The 21,236-nt window shown below is 44.1% G+C and overlaps 1 protein-coding gene across 1 annotated transcript; it reads left to right on the top strand.

The window, feature by feature from the left end:
- Nucleotides 1-1,011: 1,011 nt before the first annotated feature.
- On the top strand, nt 1,012-19,885 carry LOC124046446 (protein lin-52 homolog). Its single transcript, XM_046366816.1, has 6 exons — nt 1,012-1,066; nt 3,014-3,088; nt 3,194-3,231; nt 3,332-3,398; nt 3,488-3,571; nt 19,278-19,885. The coding sequence occupies exons 1-6, from the start codon at nt 1,048-1,050 to the stop codon at nt 19,331-19,333; spliced, it is 339 nt and encodes a 112-aa protein (XP_046222772.1). The 5' UTR covers nt 1,012-1,047; the 3' UTR covers nt 19,334-19,885.
- The last annotated feature ends 1,351 nt before the right edge of the window (nt 19,886-21,236 follow it).

Here is a 21,236-nt window from a genome sequence, read left to right as displayed (position 1 = left end):
TAATCTTATTTTTAGATGCATATTGTTAAGTGACTGTCCCACTGGATGTCATAAGGTGAATGCACCAATTTGGTATGATTTTAATAATTAGTTGGTTTTTTAATAATTAGTTGTTTTTTTGTGCATTTGTGACAAGTTTACAGACACGATCGTCATACTTCTCAAATACAGAAAAGCACCACAATGTCATGCATGCATATTTTTTCCTAGGTCGAAACAATCTCTCAAACTCTTGAGAAATGTTGCCTTCTCCCTACAGTTTTCAGTCGTTAGCTTTGCCCACGACTGGCTCATGTGAACTACAATACTGTGTTTTAACGTTTAGAAACTATCTAATTATCATCGCGTTCGAAACATATGGACCTTGTCTTTCATCAGCGAGAAAGAATCCTTCAAATAAAAAAGATACACATACTGTAGCAGTTTTGCACAGATAGATACAGCTATGGGTACCTTCATCTGACGAAACTACACTTCCGAGTTACACAAGTGTTCGGGGGACACTAATTTAGATAGCTAATTAGCACAGGTGGTCGCCTCTGGTCTTGTATATTTTCCTTAAACAAGTACTGTAACACATGGCCGTGTGGGAACACAAATATTTTTATTCATGGTATGTTTGATAAGGTCCTAATGATTCAAAAATGGTTCTGGAAGCGTCGCATGTTAATTAAAAATTTGAGAGTCAGGGGTCTTAACAAAATCCCCCGTACAGAAATTGCCTTTGTCTAAGGACTCTTATGTGTAATGTAATGGAACTGAGAGTCGTTATCAAGGGCTAGATAGAAACAGGCTGACAATATTTGTAGAATCAATATTACTGCTATGTAATCACCCAGAGGTTCATCTAGATTTTTTTTTTTAATTGAGCATACAGTCAGAGGTAGGAAAGCTTTTTTTCTTAGAGACTGATTTATCGATAAGAATATTTGATGCAATTTGTGTGGCACTGTGATACATGTGCCACCTGTTGACAGAAGTTTGCAGTGCAGCTTGGTCAACACGTCAACCCATTGGTTGCATTATATCACGTGTGTGGATCGAAAGATGGCGTCTCCAAATGGAGGTAAATTCTAATTCTTTACTCTTGTTGGGTGTATAAATGTACATTTTGAGAGCGAGGTGCTAATTCAATGTGTATGTTTATCTATTTGCTAAAACATTCTGAGTTGATAAAAGTTTATATTTTGTACAAATAATGCATCACGTTTTGTTTTTACCAGGCTTTGCTCACACAAGTGTTTTTGTCTGCCAAACCAAAATAACAAGACAGCTTACATTAGCTAACGTTAGCTACAGTAGCTAACTAATAGTTAACGAGCTAGTTAGCTAGCAACTTGGTAAGGAACACTATATATACAAAATTATGTGGACCTTCAAATTGCTGGATTCGGCTATTTCAGCCACACCCGTTGCTGACAGGTGTATAAAATCGAGCACACAGCCTTGCGATCCCCATAGACAAACATTGTCAGAATGGCGTCACTGAAGAGCTCAGTGACTTGCAATGTGGCGCCGTCATAGGATGCCACCATTCCAACAAGTCCTTTTTACAAGTTTCTGCCCTGCACTGCTATAGCTGCCCCCAGTCAACTGTAAGTGCTGTTAATTTAAAGTAGAAACTAGGCGCAAACAAAGGCTCAGCCACAAAGTGGTAGGCCACACAAGTTCACAGAACGGGACTGCTGAAGTGCGTAGAGCGTTAAAAAAAATAATCGGGAGCTCCATTAAATGGGTTTCCATGGCTGAGCAGCCGCACACAAGCCTAAGATCCCAATGCCCCATGCCGGCTGGAGTGGTGTAAAGCTCGCTGCCATAGGACTATCTGGAGTGATGAATCACGCTTCACCATCTGACAGTCCAACAGACTAATCTGGGTTTGAAGGATGCCAGGAGAATGCTACCTTCCCGAATGCATAGTGCCAACTGTATAGTTTGGTGGAGGAGGAATAATGGTCTGGGGCTGTTTTTCATGGTTCTGGCTCAGCTCCTTAGTTCCAGTGAAGGGAAATCTTAACGCTACATCATACAATGACATTCTAGATGATTATATGCTTCCAACTTTGTGGCAACAGTTTGGGGAATGCCCCTATCCTGTTTTAGCATGACAATGCCCCTGTGCACAAAGCGAGGTCCATACAGAAGTGGTTTGATGAGATCGGTGTGGAAGAACTTGACTGGCCTCCACAGAGCCCTGACCTCAACCCCATCTAGCACGTTTGGAATGAATTGGAATCCCGACTGTGAGCTAGGCCTAATCGCCAAACATCAGTAATGCTCTTGTGGCTGAATGGAAGCAAGTCCCCGCAGCGATGTTCCAACATCTAGTGGAAAGCCTTCCCAGAAGACTGGAGGCTGTTATAGCATCAAAGTGGGGACCAACTCCATATTAATGCCCATGATTTTGGAATGAGATGTTCGACAAGCAAGTGTATACAAACATTTTGGCCATGTAGCGTAGCTATGCCGGTTGCCAACCATTAGCTAGCTAGGCCTATCCAATTTAACAATAAATTGAAGTGCATTTTAATGGACACTGACCTAGCTAGGTGGCCAGCAAAGGAACAGTAGCTCTAACTAATTCATGTGAGCTAATGTTAACGTAGCCAACTAGCTAATGCGTTGTGACATAACAAGGGATGGGTGAAAAATAACTGATAGATAGCTATTTAATGTTAGAAATACAGTAAAAATAACTTCCATACTGTCAAACATCTGACAATAACTATATTTCTAGCTAGCTGTCTAACTATGGTAATAGGTAGCTACTAGCTAACGTTAGTTCCTTAAGCAATAGTCTACATGCAATCTCACTGTATATTGAGAAGAAAGGATCATGACCCCTTTCATAACATTATTTTCAATTCAAATCCAATTACCACTAGCAAGGTATTGTAGATGAGCCCTGTTGATGTAGCTAGCAAGCTCTGACTTAGTTTGTACAGCACACTTTAATATTTAATAATGTTCAATCTGTTGATGATGACTAAAATCTCCATTTCAACTTTGTAAGGTGATGATTTTGAATCATCTCTGCTGAGTTTTGAGAAGCTGGATAGAGCATCTCCTGACCTATGGCCAGAGCAATGTAAGTGTGTCTTCTCTGTGTTAGCCTCATAAAGACTATCATTGCAATTTACTCATTCCTGGTTTTGATTGGTTTGCCTGTTTCATGCTGTCATCCCTCACACAGTGCCAGGAGTCGCAGATTTTGCTGCATCATGCAAAAATGTAAGTAAAAAAAAAAAAAAAAGATCTATAGCATTGATAAATGAATTGACCTACATGGCAGAGAGAATGCACAATCTTATTTACTTGTTTTGCATTGCAGCCAATTACTAATTCTCCACCCAAATGGATGGCTGAACTGGAGAGTGAGGACATTGAAATGTTAAAAGGTAAATTACAGTAGCATCATATGGTACACTGTTGAGCATAGTCTTTTCACAGATAGGCAATGTTTTGACTAACTGTATTCCTCCAACAGAGCTGGGGAGCCTGACCACAGCCAACCTGATGGAGAAGGTCAAAGGGCTACAGAACTTGGCCTACCAGCTGGGCCTTGAGGAGTGTAAGTATTTACCTGAGAAACACGCACATGAACAACACACACAAGAACGACACCCGCACTCACCACTTATTTGGTCTAGGTTGTCATTCTGTACACTACCTATAGATGGTGCTGCTAGCCTTATGGCTAATTTATGTCTGAACAGTCAAGGAACATCTCAAGTATTTGGTGATAGTAATTGTACTCATTTATATTTCACGCAACAGACACCTCTTAGTAAGATTCTATGTATTTCTAATTCAATCTTTCTGAATATTTTTGTTATGAATAAGACATCAATAGATTGTAAATGGAGTATATAAACTCAGCAACAACAAAAAAAACGTCCCTTTTTCAGGACCCTGTCTTTCAAAGATAATTAGTAGAAATACAAATAACTTCACAAATCTTCATTGTAAAGGTTAACACTGTTTCCAATGCTTGTTCAATGAACCATAAACAATTACTGAACATGCACTTGTGGAACGGTCGTTAAGACACTAACGGCTTACAGACGGTAGGCAATTAAGGTCATACTTATGAAAACTTAGAACACTAAAGAGGCCTTTCTACTGACTCTGAAAAACACCATCAGAAAGATGCCCAGGGTCCCTGCTCATCTGCGTGAACGTGCCTTAGGCATGCTGCAGGGAGGCATGAGGACTGCAGATGTGGCCAGGGCAATAAATTGCAATGTCCGTACTGTGAGATGCCTACGACAGCGCTACAGGGAGACAGGATGGACAGCTGATCGTCCTCGCAGTGGCAGACCATGTGTAGCAACTCCTGCACAGGATTGGTACATCCGAACATCAAACCTGCGGGATAGGTACAGGATGGCAGCAACAACTGCCCGAGTTACACCAGAAACACACAATCCCTCCTGCTCAGACTGTCCGCAATAGGCTGAGAGAGGCTGGACAGGAATACGACTTTCCCAAAGCGGAACCTCTGTTTGGTCCACCACCCAGGACAATGGATCAGATCCCAGCTGTCGACCCAAAACAACGGCGCCGCAGATGGAGTGGTCTTCTGGACAGGCTCCGTAGACTGGCACATCGCGCACCGCTCCCGAATATACTACTCGCCAATGTCCAGTCTCTTGACAACAAGGTAGACGAAATCCGAGCAAGGTTTGCCTTCCAGAGAGACATCAGAGATTGTGACGTTCTTTGTTTCACAGAAACATGGCTCACTCGGGATATGTTATCAGATTCGGTACAGCCACCTGGTTTCTTCAGACATCGCGCCGATAGAAACAAATATCTCTCTTGTAAGAAGAAGGGCGGAGGTGTATGCCTTATGATTAACGAGTCGTGTGTGATCATAACAACATACAGTAGCTCAAGTCCTTTTGTTCACCTGACCTAGAATTCCTTACAATCAAATGCCGACCGCATTATCTACCAAGAGAATTCTCTTCGAATCTAATCACCATCATGTTTTTCCCCCCCAAGCAGACACATCGACGGCCCTGAAAGAACTTCATTGGACTCTATGTAAACTGCAAACCACATATCCTGAGGATGCATTTATTGTAGCTGGGGATTTTAACAAGGCTAATCTGAAAACAACGCTCCCTAAATTCTATCAGCACATCTAATGCGTGACCCGGGCTGGCAAAACACTGGATCATTGTTATTCTAACTTCCACGATGCATACAAGCCCTCCCCCGCCCTCCTTTTGGAAAATCTGACCAGGACTCCATTTTGGTGCTCCCAGCGTATAGACAGAAACTAAAACATGTTTTGCCCGTGCTCAGGTCTGTTAAATGCTGGTCCGACCAATCGGATTCTACGCTTCAAGATTGCTTCGATCACGTGGACTGGGATATGTTCTGCATAGTGTCTGACAATAACATTGATGAATACGCTGATTCGGTGTGCGAGTTTATTAGCAAGTGCATCGGTGATGTACCCACGGCGACTGTAAAAAACCTTCCCCAACCAGAAAACGTGGATTGATGGCAGCATTCGCGCAAAACTGAAAGCTCGAACCACGGCTTTTAATCATGGCAAGGCGACCAGAAACATGACAGAATACAAACAGTGTAGCTATTCCCTCTGCAAGGCAATCAAACAAGCTAAGCGTCAGTATAGAGACAAAGTAGAGTTGCAATTCAACGGCTCAGATACGAGAGGTACAGTGGGGCAAAAAAGTATTTAGTCAGCCACCAATTGTGCAAGTTCTCCCACTAAAAAAGATGAGAGGCCTGTAACTTTCATCATAGGCACACTTCAGCTATGACAAACAAAATGAGAAAAAAATTCCAGAAAATCACATTGTAGGATTTTTTATGAATTTACTTGCAAATTAGGGTGGAAAATAAGTATTTGGTCAATAACTAAAGTTATCTCAATACTTTGTCATTGCCAACAAAGGGTATATAACAGAGGTCAAACGTTTTCTCTAAGTCTTCACAAGGTTTTCACACACCGTTGCTGGTATTTTGGCCGATTCCTCCATGCAGATCTCCTCTAGAGCAGTGACGTTTTGGGCCTGTTGCTGGGCAACACGGACTTTCAACTCCCTCCAAAGATTTTCTATGGGGTTGAGATCTGGAGACTGGCTAGGCCACTCCAGGACCTTGAAATGCTTCTTACGAAGCCACTTCTTCGCTGCCCGGGCGGTGTGTTTGGGATCATTGTCATGCTGAAAGACCCAGCCATGTTTCATATTCAATGCCCTTGCTGATGGAAGGAGGTTTTCACTCAAAATCTCACGATACATGGCCCCATTCATTCTTTCCTTTACACGGATCAGTCGTCCTGGTCCCTTTGCAGAAAAACAGCCCCAAAGCATGATGTTTCCACCCCCATGCTTCACAGTAGGTATGGTGTTCTTTGGATGCAACTCTGCATTTTTTGTCCTCCAAACACAGCGAGTTGAGTTTTTACCAAAAAGTTATATTTTGGTTTCATCTGACCATATGACATTCTCCCAATCTTCTTCTGGATCATCCAAATGCTCACTAGCAAACTTCAGACGGGCCTGGACATGTACTGGCTTAAGCTGGGGGACACGTCTGGCACTGCAGGATTTGAGTCCCTGGCGGCGTAGTGTGTACTGATGGTAGGCTATGTTACTTTGTTACTTTGGTCCCAGCTCTCTGCAGGTCATTCACTAGGTCCCCCCGTGTGGTTCTGGGATTTTTGCTCACCGTTCTTGTGATCATTTTGACCCCACGGGGTGAGATCTTGCGTGGAGCCCCAGATCGAGGGAGATTATCAGTGGTCTTGTATGTCTTCCATTTCCTAATAATTGCTCCCACAGTTGATTTCTTCAAACCAAGCTGCTTACCTATTGCAGATTCAGTCTTCCCAGCCTGGTGCAGGTCTACAATTTTGTTTCTGGTGTCCTTTGACAGCTCTTTGGTCTTGGCCATAGTGGAGTTTGGACTGTTTGAGGTTGTGGACAGGTGTCTTTTGTACTGATAACAAGTTCAAACAGGTGCCATTAATACAGGTAATGAGTGGAGGACAGAGGAGCCTCTTAAAGTAGTTACAGGTCTGTGAGAGCCAGAAATCTTGCTTGTTTGTAGGTGACCAAATACTTATTTTCCACCATAATTTGCAAATTAATTAATTAAAAATCCTACAATGTGATTTTCTGTTTTTTCTTTTTTTCATTTTGTCTGTCATAGTTGAAGTGTACCTATGATGAAAATTACAGGCCTCTCATCTTTTTAAGTGGGGAGTTCTTGCACAATTGGTGGCTGACTAAATACTTTTTTGCCCCACTGTATATGGCAGGGTCTACAGTCAATCACGGACTACAAAAAGAAAACCAGCCCCGTCGCGCACCACGATGTCTTGCTCCCAGCCGACCCAGACGGCATCCCTAGCCGCGTCCTCAGAGCATGTGCAGACCAGCTGATTGGTGTGTTTACAGACATATTCAATCAATCCTTATTCCAGTCTGCTGTTCCCACATGCTTCAAGAGGGCCACCATTGTTGCTGTTCCCAAGAAAGTCATTTAGCTCAGTTACCTTAGCTATCGCCCTGTAGCACTCTCTTCTGTCATCATACTTTGAGAGACTAGTCAAAGACTATGTCACCTCCACCCTACCCGACACCCTAGACCCACTCCAATTTGCTTACCGCACCAATAGGTCCACAGAGGACGCAATCACACTGCACACTGCCCTAACCCATCTGGACAAGAGGAATGCCTATGTAAGAATGCTGTGCATCGACTACAGCTCAGCATTTAACACCATTGTACCCTCCAAACTCGTCATCAAGCTCGAGACCCTGGACTTCCTGACGGGCCGCCCCCAGGTGGTGAGGGGAGGAAACATCTCCACCCCGCTGATCCGCAACACTGGGGCCTCACAAGGGTGCGTTCTCAGCCCTCTCCTGTACTCCCTATTCACTCATGACTGCGTGGCCATGCACACTAACTCAATCATCAAGTTTTCAGACGACACTGCAGTGGTAGTCTTGATTACCAACAACGACGAGACGGCCTGCAGGGAGGAGGTGAGGGCCCTGTGTCAGGAGGGTGTTGTGTCAGGAAAATAACCTCACACTCAATGTCAACAAAACAAAGGAGATGATCGTGGACTTCAGGAAACAGCAGAGGGAGCAGACCCCTCTCCACATCGATGGTACAGTTGTGGAGAAGATGCAAAGTTTTAAGTTCCTCTGCATACACATCACAGACAAACTGAAATGGTCCACCCACAGAGAGTGGTGAAGAAGGCGCAGCAGCGCCTCTTCAACCTCAGGAGGCTGAAGAAATTTGGCTTGTTACCAAAAACACTGACAAACTTTTACAGATGTACAATCAAGAGCATCCTGTCCGGCTGTATCACTGCCTGTAACGGCAACTGCTCCGCCCACAACCATAAGGCTCTCCAGAGGGTAGTGAGGTCTGCACAACGCATCACTGGGGGCAAACTACCTGCCCTCCAGGACACCTACACCACCTGATGTCACAGGAAGGCCAAAAAGATCAAGGACAACAACCACCCGAGCCACTGCCTGTTCACCCCGCTAACCTCCTGAAGGCGAGGTCAGTACAGGTGCATTAAAGCTGGGACCAAGACTAAAAAACAACTTCTATCTCAAAGCCTTCAGACTGTTAAACAGCCATCACTAACATTGAGTGGCTGCTGCCAACATACTGACTCATCTCTAGCCACTTTAATAATAAAAAATTGGATCTAATAAATGTATCACTAGACACTTTAAACAATGCCACTGTATATGTTTACATACCCTACATTACTCATCTCATATGTATATACTGTAAGTCGCTCTGGATAAGAGCGTCTGCTAAATGACTTAAATGTAAATGTCTTAAATATACTGTACTCTATACCATCTACTGCATATTGCCTATGCCGTTCGGCCATCGCTGAACCATATATTTTTATGTACATATTCTTATTCATTCCTTTACACTTGTGTGTATAAGGTAGTTGTTGTGAAATTGTTAGATTACTTGTTAGATATTACTGCATGGTCGGAACTAGAAGCACAAGCATTTCGCTAAACTTGCATTAACATTTGCTAACCATGAGTATGTGACAAATAAAATGTGATTTACATGATTTCATAGTTTTGATGTCTTCACTATTATTCTACAATGTAGAAAATAGTAAAAATAAAGAAAAACCCTTTAATGAGAAGGTGTCCAATTTTGACTGGTACTGTATAAGGCTATCTTGTTGTCTAATCGGGTGTATTAAACAGTTGGAGTACTGCACGTATGAATTTATTATTTTCATTGTGTTGATTATGGTTTGGTAATTCAGCGTAAAACAACAGCATTTCGAGAGTTCATTTAGAAGCCTTGTGAAGTGGGGGAAGGTCTCACATAAGCGTAACACATCAACGATTGCAGCATGTGATGGATGCAAAATGTGGTCTGACATATTTTCTGCATCTGTTGTCCTAATCCTTAACATGTGGATTAGAGAGATATAGCTAAGTGCTCCTATTTTTCCTAAGAGGAAGATGGGTACTTGGCTTACTGTGGACAAAGCACACCATGCACAAACCCAGAAAGAGCTATTTGATACAGACTGAAATGTTTCCTCTCAAAATTGTATGGTTGCTTCCAAATTAACAGTATTGTAAAATTCTGACACACTGCATGCTTTTAATGTTGACTGCACTTTCCTTTTCAATTGTTTTGCGCTCTTGTTGTAGAGTAACCCACTCCCTGACAATCATATATATATATATATATATATATATATATATATATATATATATATATATATATATATATATTGCTTCGTGGTGGGAGTTCTCCCTTAAATCTGGAGTGGATTTAGTCTCCATACAATGCTTAAAACAGAAACTGTAATATTGTACGATGGGGACCAAGAACCCTCTGCCCCTCTTTGCAATCCTGAGAGATGTAGAGCATGTTGCTATGCAGAGTTGGTACAGGGCTGATACGTCCCGCTCCACAGCGAGCGCCACGCTGATTTGTCAAATACCATAAAGACAGGATGATTAAAGTAGGCTCATTCTGGAGAGGATTATGCCAAACATGATTTGTCTGGGCTTTGCCCCGCTCACTCAGAAAAATGAGAAATATATTTTTATTTAATGGCAACATTTGAGTAGATCAAGGAGGCATGCCACGTCAGAATATTGCCACCAAGATATAGAGCATGACTTGACAGCTTGAATGACAATAAATTGCCTCAAAATGCGTGTAGACTTGGTGGGGATGACACTGCTCTATCGAATGTCCCACATATTATGTCGCAGGCATTATGAAAGCTCAGATTAGTGTAATTGACTTCAGCGTAGATGAAATGTGTTATCTGCTTATTTCAGGCTCATATTTACAGGTCAGGATCCTCTGTCTGCCACACACATTTTAGCATATTATTACTGCTAAATACAAAATGAAACAGGCTGATCATACAGTCTGATCCAGGGTCTGTGGGACCAATCTCACCCAAACGTGATGATCTTCATTTACAGGCATTTATGGCCAAATGAAGCTATCTGATGTCCCTCACATTTTTCAGTTCAGCTCGACTCATGGCCTGAGCATGCACTGGTCTGTTAATGAGCTTTAATTCAATGCTTCATGTTGTCTACCATACCACGTATTTATCAGTCAAGAACGTGTTGTAGCTGGTTCTTATAAAGCTGTTATCTGCCATAAAGGAAGGGACGTTGTTTTTGCAACCATGTCATGTACCTCGGGATGACGCAACACAATGATGGTTATTATAGGTCTCAGAGCAGCTTGTACTGGAGCCTCTTTAATGTGCTCTGGTTTAATTTTCTCCTTTTCCCGCTGTCAGGGGACGCCTTGTAAATCTCAGCTACTTTTTCATCATGTTTGTGCGCTCTTCAGTGCCCCGTAAACAAGCCACCTGAGAGAGAAGCGGAGAGAGAGAGCATGAAGGCAGGGGACATGATTTACTATCCCCCTTAAACATGTGGCCCATTGAACTGTGGGCTGTTTAATGGGAAGAGGACAATCAGCCAGTGAAAACACACCGCCCTGCGGCCCGAGGAGGGAGGGGACTGGCCAGAGGTAGACACCTCTCACCTAGAGGACACTGATTTCACCTAGCCCTTCAGGAGGACTTGGAACACTACCATGGCAATATTATAGATGCCATTCAGAATAAATTACCCCAAAAAATGACTAAAACATATAAATATGAAGACGGGCCAAATGTAATGTGAAATGACAACGTAACGTTTGGAGATTGAGGCAGATTATGCCTGTAGATCATAGACCCCAAGACTAGAAGGCATGTGGGACAGCACTTTGTGTAGATTTGTATTTATATATGCCTATGTGTTAGTATAAGTGTGTAGCAGGCTGGCCCCTGGAGAGGGGGCTCCACCTCCCCATGGCTGTGTGACGCTGCCCGGGTGGGTCCCAGCGGGGGCCTGGCGCGTGCCTCTTCCCCAGACCCCAGCTGCTTCCCCACCCTATGATGAATGCCCCTGTCGTGGGCCGCTGAGCCCGGCATCAGGCCCTGGGTCCTAGGGGAGCACTGACTACTGTGATAAGTGATGTTATTGGAGGTAATTGAAAGGAGAGTGGTCCTGAGGGACATGTCTCAGGCTGCTGCCCTAACACACTTGTAGGTTTCACTGATCACCACCACCACTGACTGACTGGCTGACTGACTGATTGGGCCTTGGCTCGTTGGTAATGCAGTGATACCTTTGTGTCACTGCAAAAGCAGCCCTATGCAGAGACCATTAAGTGTAGTGATAGTATTTTTTAAATAATTCTTCAGTTAGATTATGAAAAGAACTGTACCGACTGAGCCTCCTGATTTATTCACTGGATTTAATGGATTTATTGTTGGAAATAGAATGAGTCTGTCATGATCATCCAGGTATGGTTTGATACGAAGGAATGCCAGTCAAGACCAGTCCTGCTCAGTATTGGCTGGCAGTGGCACAGAGCTGGCATGTATTCCACTGTGCCGCCACCACCAGAGTAGAACCAGGATGACACCCACATCCTTGCCTATGTGGAGGTGAGGCTGAAGGTCAGCGCAGACAGCTCTTAATGGCCCAGCATTCACAGCCTCCTCCTCCTCAGCATCAATCTCCTGCCTATAAACAGTCCTGTGCTGCTGAATATGATTGCATTCACACTGGCCCACGGTGCTAATGTGCTTCCATCAATCCATCCAGGGCGACCTGAGTGACCGCGGGGTGGGCCGTTATGAAGTGCTGCTCCCTGACAGCCTCTGAATGAGGAACAGGGGACCCTCCTCCTCTGTCCTCCTCTTCTCTCTGCACCGGCCTGCTTTATGGGCTCATAGTGGAGACGAATGGCAGCTCCCCTTCGCCAGAGAGTTGTTAGGATTGGCATGAAGGGAAACTGAAATAGGACATAAACGATGCTGTGTATGTGTTGATCAGTTTTCTGTATGAAATTATTATTGTGTGTTGGAACTTGTTTTTTTGTGTGTGATTTGAGATGCATGTTTTGGGGGAAATATTGTGTGGCTTGAAGAGATGAAATCGCTGGTATGAGAAAATTGTCCCCGAAAAGCTTGCTTGTTCAGCCAAATATGTATCAAGTTATTTCAGAAGCCTCAAACCAGTGTTGCATGGTTATCGCAGAATAGGTTCCTGACTGTTGGTTTAGTGTAGCTTTTGCAGCATGCAACAGTTGTTGCTGAATCGCAATCGTACGAACAATCATAATTGAGTTTCATCAAGATTGTGTAAACAAGTCAACTGATCACCCGGTAGCAGTTGAGCTGTGTCTTCTGTATCAGTATTATGTGTGTATCATGGTAGAGGGAGGGAGAGCTGCACACACCGCCTGTTCCTCAGCCCTGCCTGCCTTCCGCCTCCCTGATCAGATCGGAAATGACACCTCATTTCCATAAATGCATTAAGAATTCATTGGATTTTTTTCTTTCCCAGCTAATCATTTTGGCGGTGTAAAAGCTTTTAGGCTTTTTAATGAATGAATTTTGACTGATTGCCTATTAATAAGGACACCTCTTGAGCAGGGATAGGCTGTGGCAGGGGTGAGGCGGTGTAGATGTTTGTTTGTGCGCGCAAGCTTGTGTGTGTGTGTCAGTGCACACAGGCAGCAGGCAGGAAGACATTGGAGGGAGAGAAGAGGGGGGAGGAGAGGAGCGCTCTCTCAGTTGGGACATAAAGAGGAACCAGTGGCTCCCCTGGGAAATCACTGGTCGTGTCTGCATCTTAAATATCCCTGTGAAGTATCAATAAGTGGGTAATTGAATTTTGAACACAAACATGAGCGTCAGGTGTATGTGTTGCGAGGCGGGGGGTTATATGGAGGGGGGTGAATGTGTTGATGGCAGAAGGAGGTGGGGTGTGTGTGGGGGGGAGGGGTGTCATCTCCTCTGTGCCTCTCCAGTCCCTGGGGAAGTGGGCAGTGAGAATGGATGTTAAATCCATTAAATAAAGCTTACAGACAGTAATAGCTGAGTGGCACTTGAAGATGGGCAGTGGGGGTCAGATTAGTATGCTTGACTCTTAATGAAAGTGAATTGGGGCAGTCAGGGCTGGAGGCTGGGACACCAGTTAACCCAGGTGGTCATCTGTCTCTGGGGCTAACAGGGGTCTGGCTGGCTCCTCTGGCGTGTGCCTGGAGTGGTGAAGCGGCCTCACCGTGATTACTACCATTCCACACACGGGAGGGGACGCAGGGGGAGACGAGATGATGTGACTGACACCCAGATCACTCACTCCAAACGGTAGGAAGGTGATGTCACACATTTAGGCTATATATTTACATTTTGAGAGTATCATTTTGAGAAGTGCCGGTGAACGAACATTGTATTCAGTTTTGGATATTCATGTGGTTGAGGGGGACATTGTGTAATTGTATTTTCCTGTGTACATCAGGTTGTGATATCATCCCCAGACCAGCCAGGGCTCAATGATAATTAGAGAGCAACTAATCAACAGGGTTAAGACAAGGCCCTCACAATCCATAAGCCAAATGTGTCATTTAGTATAATGGCAGCTGTAACAAGTCGCTGATTAACAAAGCACAGAATTAGGGATTGACCTTTCTAATTAACTAAACACATCTCTCACTCCCTCGAATCAGTATTGATCACTCCTGGCCTGTAACAACATGTATGCATGTTGTTGTGTGCGTGGGGGGGGGGGGGTGCTGGACTGTTGTGTGCACGAGGCAGACCTCATTGACAGAGATCTGTGTGGGTGTCTTTCAGTCCGTGTGTGTGAGTCTAGTTGCCTGAGGGGGGCTGGCTTGCTGGTCCTTTCTCTTCCCACTTTTAATCTTTCTCTTACAATGCAAATCGTATGAGTTTCTATCTGTCAGACAGAGGGGGAGGCTAAACGGAACTCTAATTAATGAGTGGCACAGAGGGGTGAGTCCTGATGGAGGGGGTCTCTGGGGGAGGTGAGGGGCACAGAGGGGTGAGTCCTGATGGAGGGGGTCTCTGGGGGAGGTGAGGGGCACAGAGGGGTGAGTCCTGATGGAGGGGGTCTCTGGGGGAGGTGAGGGGCCAGGCTGCTCTACTTTATTGTTGGGGGAAGGAGAGATACAGAGGGAGAGACACCAGTCTGTCCCATTTAGCAGGCCTCTCCAGAAACCAGTGGTCCATTTAACGAGCTCTTAGCAGAGAGATCAGAAAGACAAACCTGGGATTAGGAGACCAATGACTCAATAGGATTCTCTAAAGGTCCTGTCTCCATCAGCATAAAGTTTGGAGAGAATGCCATTTGTATTTGTGAATGCGATACAGCGATAATTCCATAATTTTATGTTATAGTTTTATCTACAGTCTTGTCTTTTTATTTAGTATCAAATGCTAGGTCAAAGCAGACATTTAATTATGCTCTTGTAACTACCTTCTCTATTTAACATGTAGATCTCTCTTTCCCCATGCCCCAAGATTGAGTATAGGTCTAACTAGATATATAGAGCACTGTTGTGATAGCCTTTGGCTCACTAAACCCAACTCCTCCTAATAGGGAAATGATATTTGTGCACCAGTAGTTTTGTGTCATCTTAATTCATTACATCCCACGTGATTCTGATGGTTTTATTCCATCTAAGACCCTGTATGTCGGTCTGTCCGGGGGCACTAATTATTTTGTTTAGTGTTATTCGAAGAGACCACAGCACCACGCAAAATGAATCAATCCCAATCCAATTAGCATCATGTTGAACCTGATGATGGACGCCTCAAGGTGAAGCGGCCCGTGCCCAGCCGGGGCATTATCATTCCAGGGAGGGCGGCTCATCTAAATTACAATTCACCCTGCTTTTTCATTAGCCACCGTGGCGCCGCTAACCTCTTCACCGCTTTGCACAGCCCAACAAACACCTAGGCAGCTCATCAGCTCTAGTGTCTGGTTCAACAAGCAGAGAGAGACAGTTGTACAACTGTAAACCTTCTGTGTGGGTGGGAAGGCTTGGGACAGTCAGACACACTCACACTCATGTGTATGCATGTTTTTCCAAAAATCTACAAGGAAGGAATTTACTTTCTGTGATTGTCAGTGTGGCCTGTAATGCTCTTCGTGTCCTGGTGGGTATGTTTATCAACTGTATGAAGCTGGTGTTTTTGTGTGCGTTTGAAGAGGTGGTCCCAGCTCCCCTCTTGGCCCTGAGCTTTGATTCTGTACTGATGCTAAGAGCCTGCTCCTCCTATTATCAGGAACAAAGTGTAATTACTGGACCTGGATGAGGCCTCTCCAGGGTGGCTCTGATACTGGAGGAACATCCCTGTAGCTTCCCTTGTGACACAACCTGGCTGTTGTTGACTGAAAACCTCCTGGAATATGCTCCTTAACCAGATAAAGGCAAGGTGACAAGGCGTTCAGTTGGGGCCAATCTGTTTTCGACGCAATGGGGTTGGCACAGATCCAGAACTATTGTGCAGAGCTTGTTTTGTAGACCCCCACCAAGTGCTCTTCATTATGTCTCCATACAGTACATCTCCCATTTTCATGGTCTTTCCTAGCTAACCTTCATGGTTTATGTTGTGAGTGCTATCTGATCAGTGTCTTCGGTTCTTACGACGGTCATTCAGTGGTAGCTAAGTGTATTCAGTGAGAAGAAATGTGGTTATGGCCATAGTCTCTTAGACATAAGGCACCATGGAAAGTTGTGGATTGATTAGTTTGCGTTCCAGAGAACGGTATCTCTCAGACAACATCCCCCTTTCACTCCCCCCATATCTTTCTTTAACACAGTTATACATGCACATACTGAGATGCTTGAATACGTGTATCTGGCTGCCTTGATAAGGCAATCACAAAGGGTGTGTCTCTTTAGTAGCTAGTTTGCGTCTTATGTTGTTTTCCGTGTCCAGAATGAACAGATGTTTGTATAAATTACCTCCCCGTCAGATGTTTCACAAATGAAATGCATGCTTTGCATTGATAAGTGATTCTGCTCTGAAGTGAGGGACTGGGTGATGGAGTGCTGTAGCTTGTTTGAGTCTAAATCCATGGTTGAAGCATAAGTTTTGACAGCATACAGTGGCAATAAAAATGATGTGAACCCTTTGGAATTACCTGGATATCTGCATAAATTGGTCATCAAATCTTCATCTAAGTCACAATAATAGACAAACATAGTGTGCTTAAACTAATAACATACAAATTATTGTATTATTCTTGTCTATAGTGAATACATTATTTAAACATTCACAGTGTAGGTTGGGAAAAGTATGTAAACCCCTAGGCTAATGACTTCTCCAAAAGCTAATTGGAGTCAGGCGTCAGCTAACCAGTTGTCCAGTCAATGAGATGAGATTGGAGATGTTGGTTAGAGGTGCCTTGCCCTATAAAAAACACTCACAAAATATGAGTTTGCTATACACAAGAAGCATTGCCTGATGTGAACCATGCCTCGAACAAAAGAGATCTCAGAAGACCTAAGCTTAAGAATTGATGACTTGCATAAAGCTGGAAAAGGTTATAAAAGTATCTCTAAAAGCCTTGATGTGCATCAGTCCACAGTATGACAAATTGTCTATAAATGGAGAAAGTTCAGCACTGTTGCTACTCTCCCTAGGAGTGGCCGTCCTGCAAAGATGACTGCAAGAGCACAGTGCAGAATGCTCAATGAGGTTAAGAAGAATCCTAGAGTGTCAGCTAAAGACTTACAGAAATCTCTGGAACATGCTAACATCTCTGTTAACAAGTCTTCGATACGTAAAACACTAAACAAGAATGGTGTTCATGGGAGGACACCACAGAAGAAACCACTGCTGTCCAAAAAAAAAAAAAAACATTTCTGCAAGTTTGAAAAAGTGCACCTGGATGTTCCACAGCGCTACTGGCAAAATATTCTGTGGACAGATGAAACTACAGTTGAGTTGTTTGGAAGGAACACACAACACTGTGTGTGGAGAGAAAAAAAGGCACAGCACACCAACATCAACCTCCAGTATGGTGGAGGGAGCATCATGGTTTGGGGCTGTTTATTCAATAGAGACGTATAATTGTTTGTGTGTTATTAGTTTAAGCAGACTGTGTTTGTCTATTGTTGTGACCTAGATGAAGATCAGATTACATTTTATGACCAATTTATGCAGAAATCCAGGTAAACTCAGCAAAAAAAGAAACGTCCCTTTTTCAGGACCCTGTTTTTAAAGATAATTCGTAAAAATCCAAATAACTTCGCAGATCTTCATTGTAAAGGGTTTAAACACTGTTTCCCATGCTTGTTCAATGAACCATAAACAATTCATGTACATGCACCTCTGGAACAGTCGTTAAGACACTAACAGCTTACAGACGGAAGGCAATTAAGGTCAAAGTTATGAAAACTTAAGACACTAAAGAGACCTTTCTACTGACTCTGGGGGAAATGCCCAGGATCCCTGCTCATCTGCATGAAAGTGGATTAAGCATGCTGCAAGGAGGCATGAGGACTGCAGATGTGGCCAGGGAAATTAACTGCAATGTCCGTACTGTGAGACGCCTAGGACAGCGCTACAGGGAAACAGGATGGACAGCTGATCGTCCTCGCAGTGGCAGACCACGTGTAGCAACACCTGCACAGGATTGGTACATCCAAACATCACACCTGCGGGATATGTACAGGATGGCAACAACAACTGCCCGAGTTACACCAGAAACACACAATCCCTCCTGCTCAGACTGTCCGCAATAGGCTGAGAGAGGCTGGACTGAGGGCTTGTAGGTCTGTTGTATGGCAGATCCTCACCAGACATCACCGGGAACAACGTTGCCTACGGGCACAAACCCACCGTCGCTGGACCAGACAGGACGGGCAAAAAGTGCTCTTCATTGACGAGTCGTGGTTTTGTCTCACCAGGGGTGATGGTCGGATTCGCGTTTATTGTCGATGGAATGAGCATTACACCGAGGCCTGTACTCTGGAGCAGGATCGATTTGGAGGTGGAGGGTCCGTCATGGTCTGGGGCGGTGTGTCACAGCATCATCGGACTGAGCTTGTTGTGATTGCAGGCAATCTCAACGCTGTGCATTACAGGGAAGACATCCTCCTGCCTCATGTGGTACCCTTCCTGCAGGCTCATCCTGACATGACCATCCAGCATGACAATGCCACCAGCCATACAGCTCGTTCTGTGCGTGATTTGTCAGTGTCAGTGTTCTGCCGTAGCCAGCAAAGAGCCCGGATCCCAATCTGGGACCTGATGGATCGGAGGGTGAGGGCTAGGGCCAGGGCCAGGGCCAGGGCCACCCCCCCCCCCCCCAGAAATGTCTGGTAACTCGCAGGTGCCTTGGTGGGAGAGTGGGGTAAACATGTCACAGTAAGAACTGGCAAATCTGGTGCAGTCCATGAGGAGATACACTGCAGGGCTTAATGCAGCTGGTGGCCACACCACAGATGCTGTTACTTTTGATTTTGACCCCCCCCCCCATTGTTCAGGGACACATTATTCAATTTATGTTAGTCACATGCCTGTGGAACTTGTTCAGTTTACGTCTCAGTTGTTGAGTCTTGCTATGTTCATACAAATATTTTCATATATTTACACAAGTTTGCTGAAAATAAATGCAGTTGACAGTGAGATGGCATTTATTTTTTTGCTGAGTTTATTTCCAAAATGTTTGCATACTTTTTCTTGCCACTGTAGGTTGTAGTGTACCCAGACGTTTACTATACAGAAGTCAGTGGAAATACTTTCAATGAATCAATTGTTTTTAGGTAGGTTACCTCAAGCATCCTTGAGTAAGAGGTGCTCAAAAAGGTTTGATTTCTGAAATGTACAGTTGATATTTACATCGTATCATTTGTTCATTCTCCAGCCAGGGAGATGACCAGGGGAAAGTTCCTGAACATCCTGGAGAGACCCAAAAAGTGAAGACCCAGGATGTGTCTGCACAGAGAGTAATACAACACCCAGACGACTGACTTGAGACAGAAGGGGAGTCAGACCTATGCCTTTATGTATACACTCATACTACTACTACCACCATCAAGTCCCTGGATTTGAATATTGACACTGGAGCTAAATTCATTCACTGCGGAGTTCCCCTCGAGTCAAAGGGCTGCAACACTTTTCACCCCCTGACCTGTACATTTCTTTTGTCCTCAAAGGCAGTTCCATTTACTTTTATAATGATTTGAAATGGTGAATTACTTTCCTTTTTAGCTAGCTTGCAGGACTGTTTTGAAATGTGTATATTCTATATTTATTATTTTTCTATTTGGAGCATTCTAAAAAAACAAAAGTGCAATTTGACAAAGAAAATTGTGTAATTCTTGAAAAATTGAATAAATTGCTCCCTCTTTTAGGCTATAACATGTTTATTAATTGTCCTTGTAATTGGTAATTACCCTCAGTGAGCATCTATGGATACAATTTCATCTTTCAATGGTTTAGGATACAATTAAATTCACTTCAGAAACTGGTTCCATGATGCAACAGTTTTTTGGGTAGATTTGAACTTTTAATTAGGGCAATAACTTCATGCCTGTGCCACTCCATAGACGCTTTCTGTTAGAGCACCTCTCTGGCTTTGGACATGTAAGGAGCTGTGACATGAGAGTGCTTCCCCGCTACAAGGGCATTTTTTCATTTAATGAGGATTGGAAGTAGAGGCCCTACACAAAACGTTGCGTAAAAATAATATTTCTCATTGTCATCCCTTTTAATGAGAGTTGACATAATTACTAGGACCATTTCTTTTCTAATTAGCACACTTCCAGCGACGTCGGAGCTAGCGGCCAGGCAAAAAGGAAATCAGACAGGCATGCTGAATGGGAAACAAAAAGAAGTCCGTCCAACATAATTAGGTGAGACAATGCCTCAGACTGTTCCAGGCTGGAGATGTCGCAGGGGCTCTGGCCACGCTGGGGAGCGCTCACTCTCCACAAGTTACACATCTCCACAGGCCGCTAATAAGCCCCTAATTGTCTTTCCGAGTCACACGGACAGAGGCAGCCACTGCCCAAGTGGCTGCACCCCCTGCCTCTCGCACGTACCCAGCTTCACCTCTTGCAAAATACTGATTATTTATATAATTTCCCTGTTCCCAGACAGCGTGTGTGTTTTCCTGTGTGTGCTGGAGATTCCTGTGACGGGTTGGGTGGGGGGAGTGGAAGTACAGCATGGCCTGATGGGCAGGAATGTAAGTTGGCAGAGGAGGGCAAGCTACTTATTTTACCCCCACTGCATCAGGGTTTATTATAGTCTCCTGTAGTCTGTTTAATTTATATGCTCTAGACTAGTGTACCGTGTTTATTTTCTGTCAAATTTAACCACTACTGTACCTTATAACACAAGTTTTACATCATTTTAGGGGAGAAAAGTGAGTATGTAGCTCAGATAGTGTAGAGCTGACTGGTTGACATGGCCTATTGCTGTGTTGGCTGGTTAACACTTGTTGATATTGACTGATGTACATTGATCAGTCTACTGAGTGTTGACACAGTAAGTGACCTGGCGTTCACAATATGGTGCAATCACTGGTGGCTGTATCTCATGCGAGGCTTCCGGTCCGTTGGATGCTCCTCGAGAAACGGGTCATTCCCCATGGAGGGGTCGTCTATTCAGAGAGAACAAACTCCTCCATCCGTCAACAATACATCGCACTGACCTCACCGAGCCTCACTGCCCCGACAAACGTCAATTCGATGTTCCCTCAGGCCTTTAATTAGCTGTCAATTAGTGCAAATTAATCAACTCCTCGCCTAGTTAAGCAATGCCGGCAGGCAGCTCCCAAACACGCCATTGTAGAGGAGCCCTGAGAACTGGAACTAGC

Source organism: Oncorhynchus gorbuscha, linkage group LG10 (genome assembly GCF_021184085.1).
Source record: "Oncorhynchus gorbuscha isolate QuinsamMale2020 ecotype Even-year linkage group LG10, OgorEven_v1.0, whole genome shotgun sequence".
NCBI classification, from domain to species: Eukaryota; Metazoa; Chordata; class Actinopteri; order Salmoniformes; family Salmonidae; genus Oncorhynchus; species Oncorhynchus gorbuscha.
Note: the sequence above shows the minus strand (reverse complement) of the source record. Positions and strands in the feature narration are given on the sequence as shown.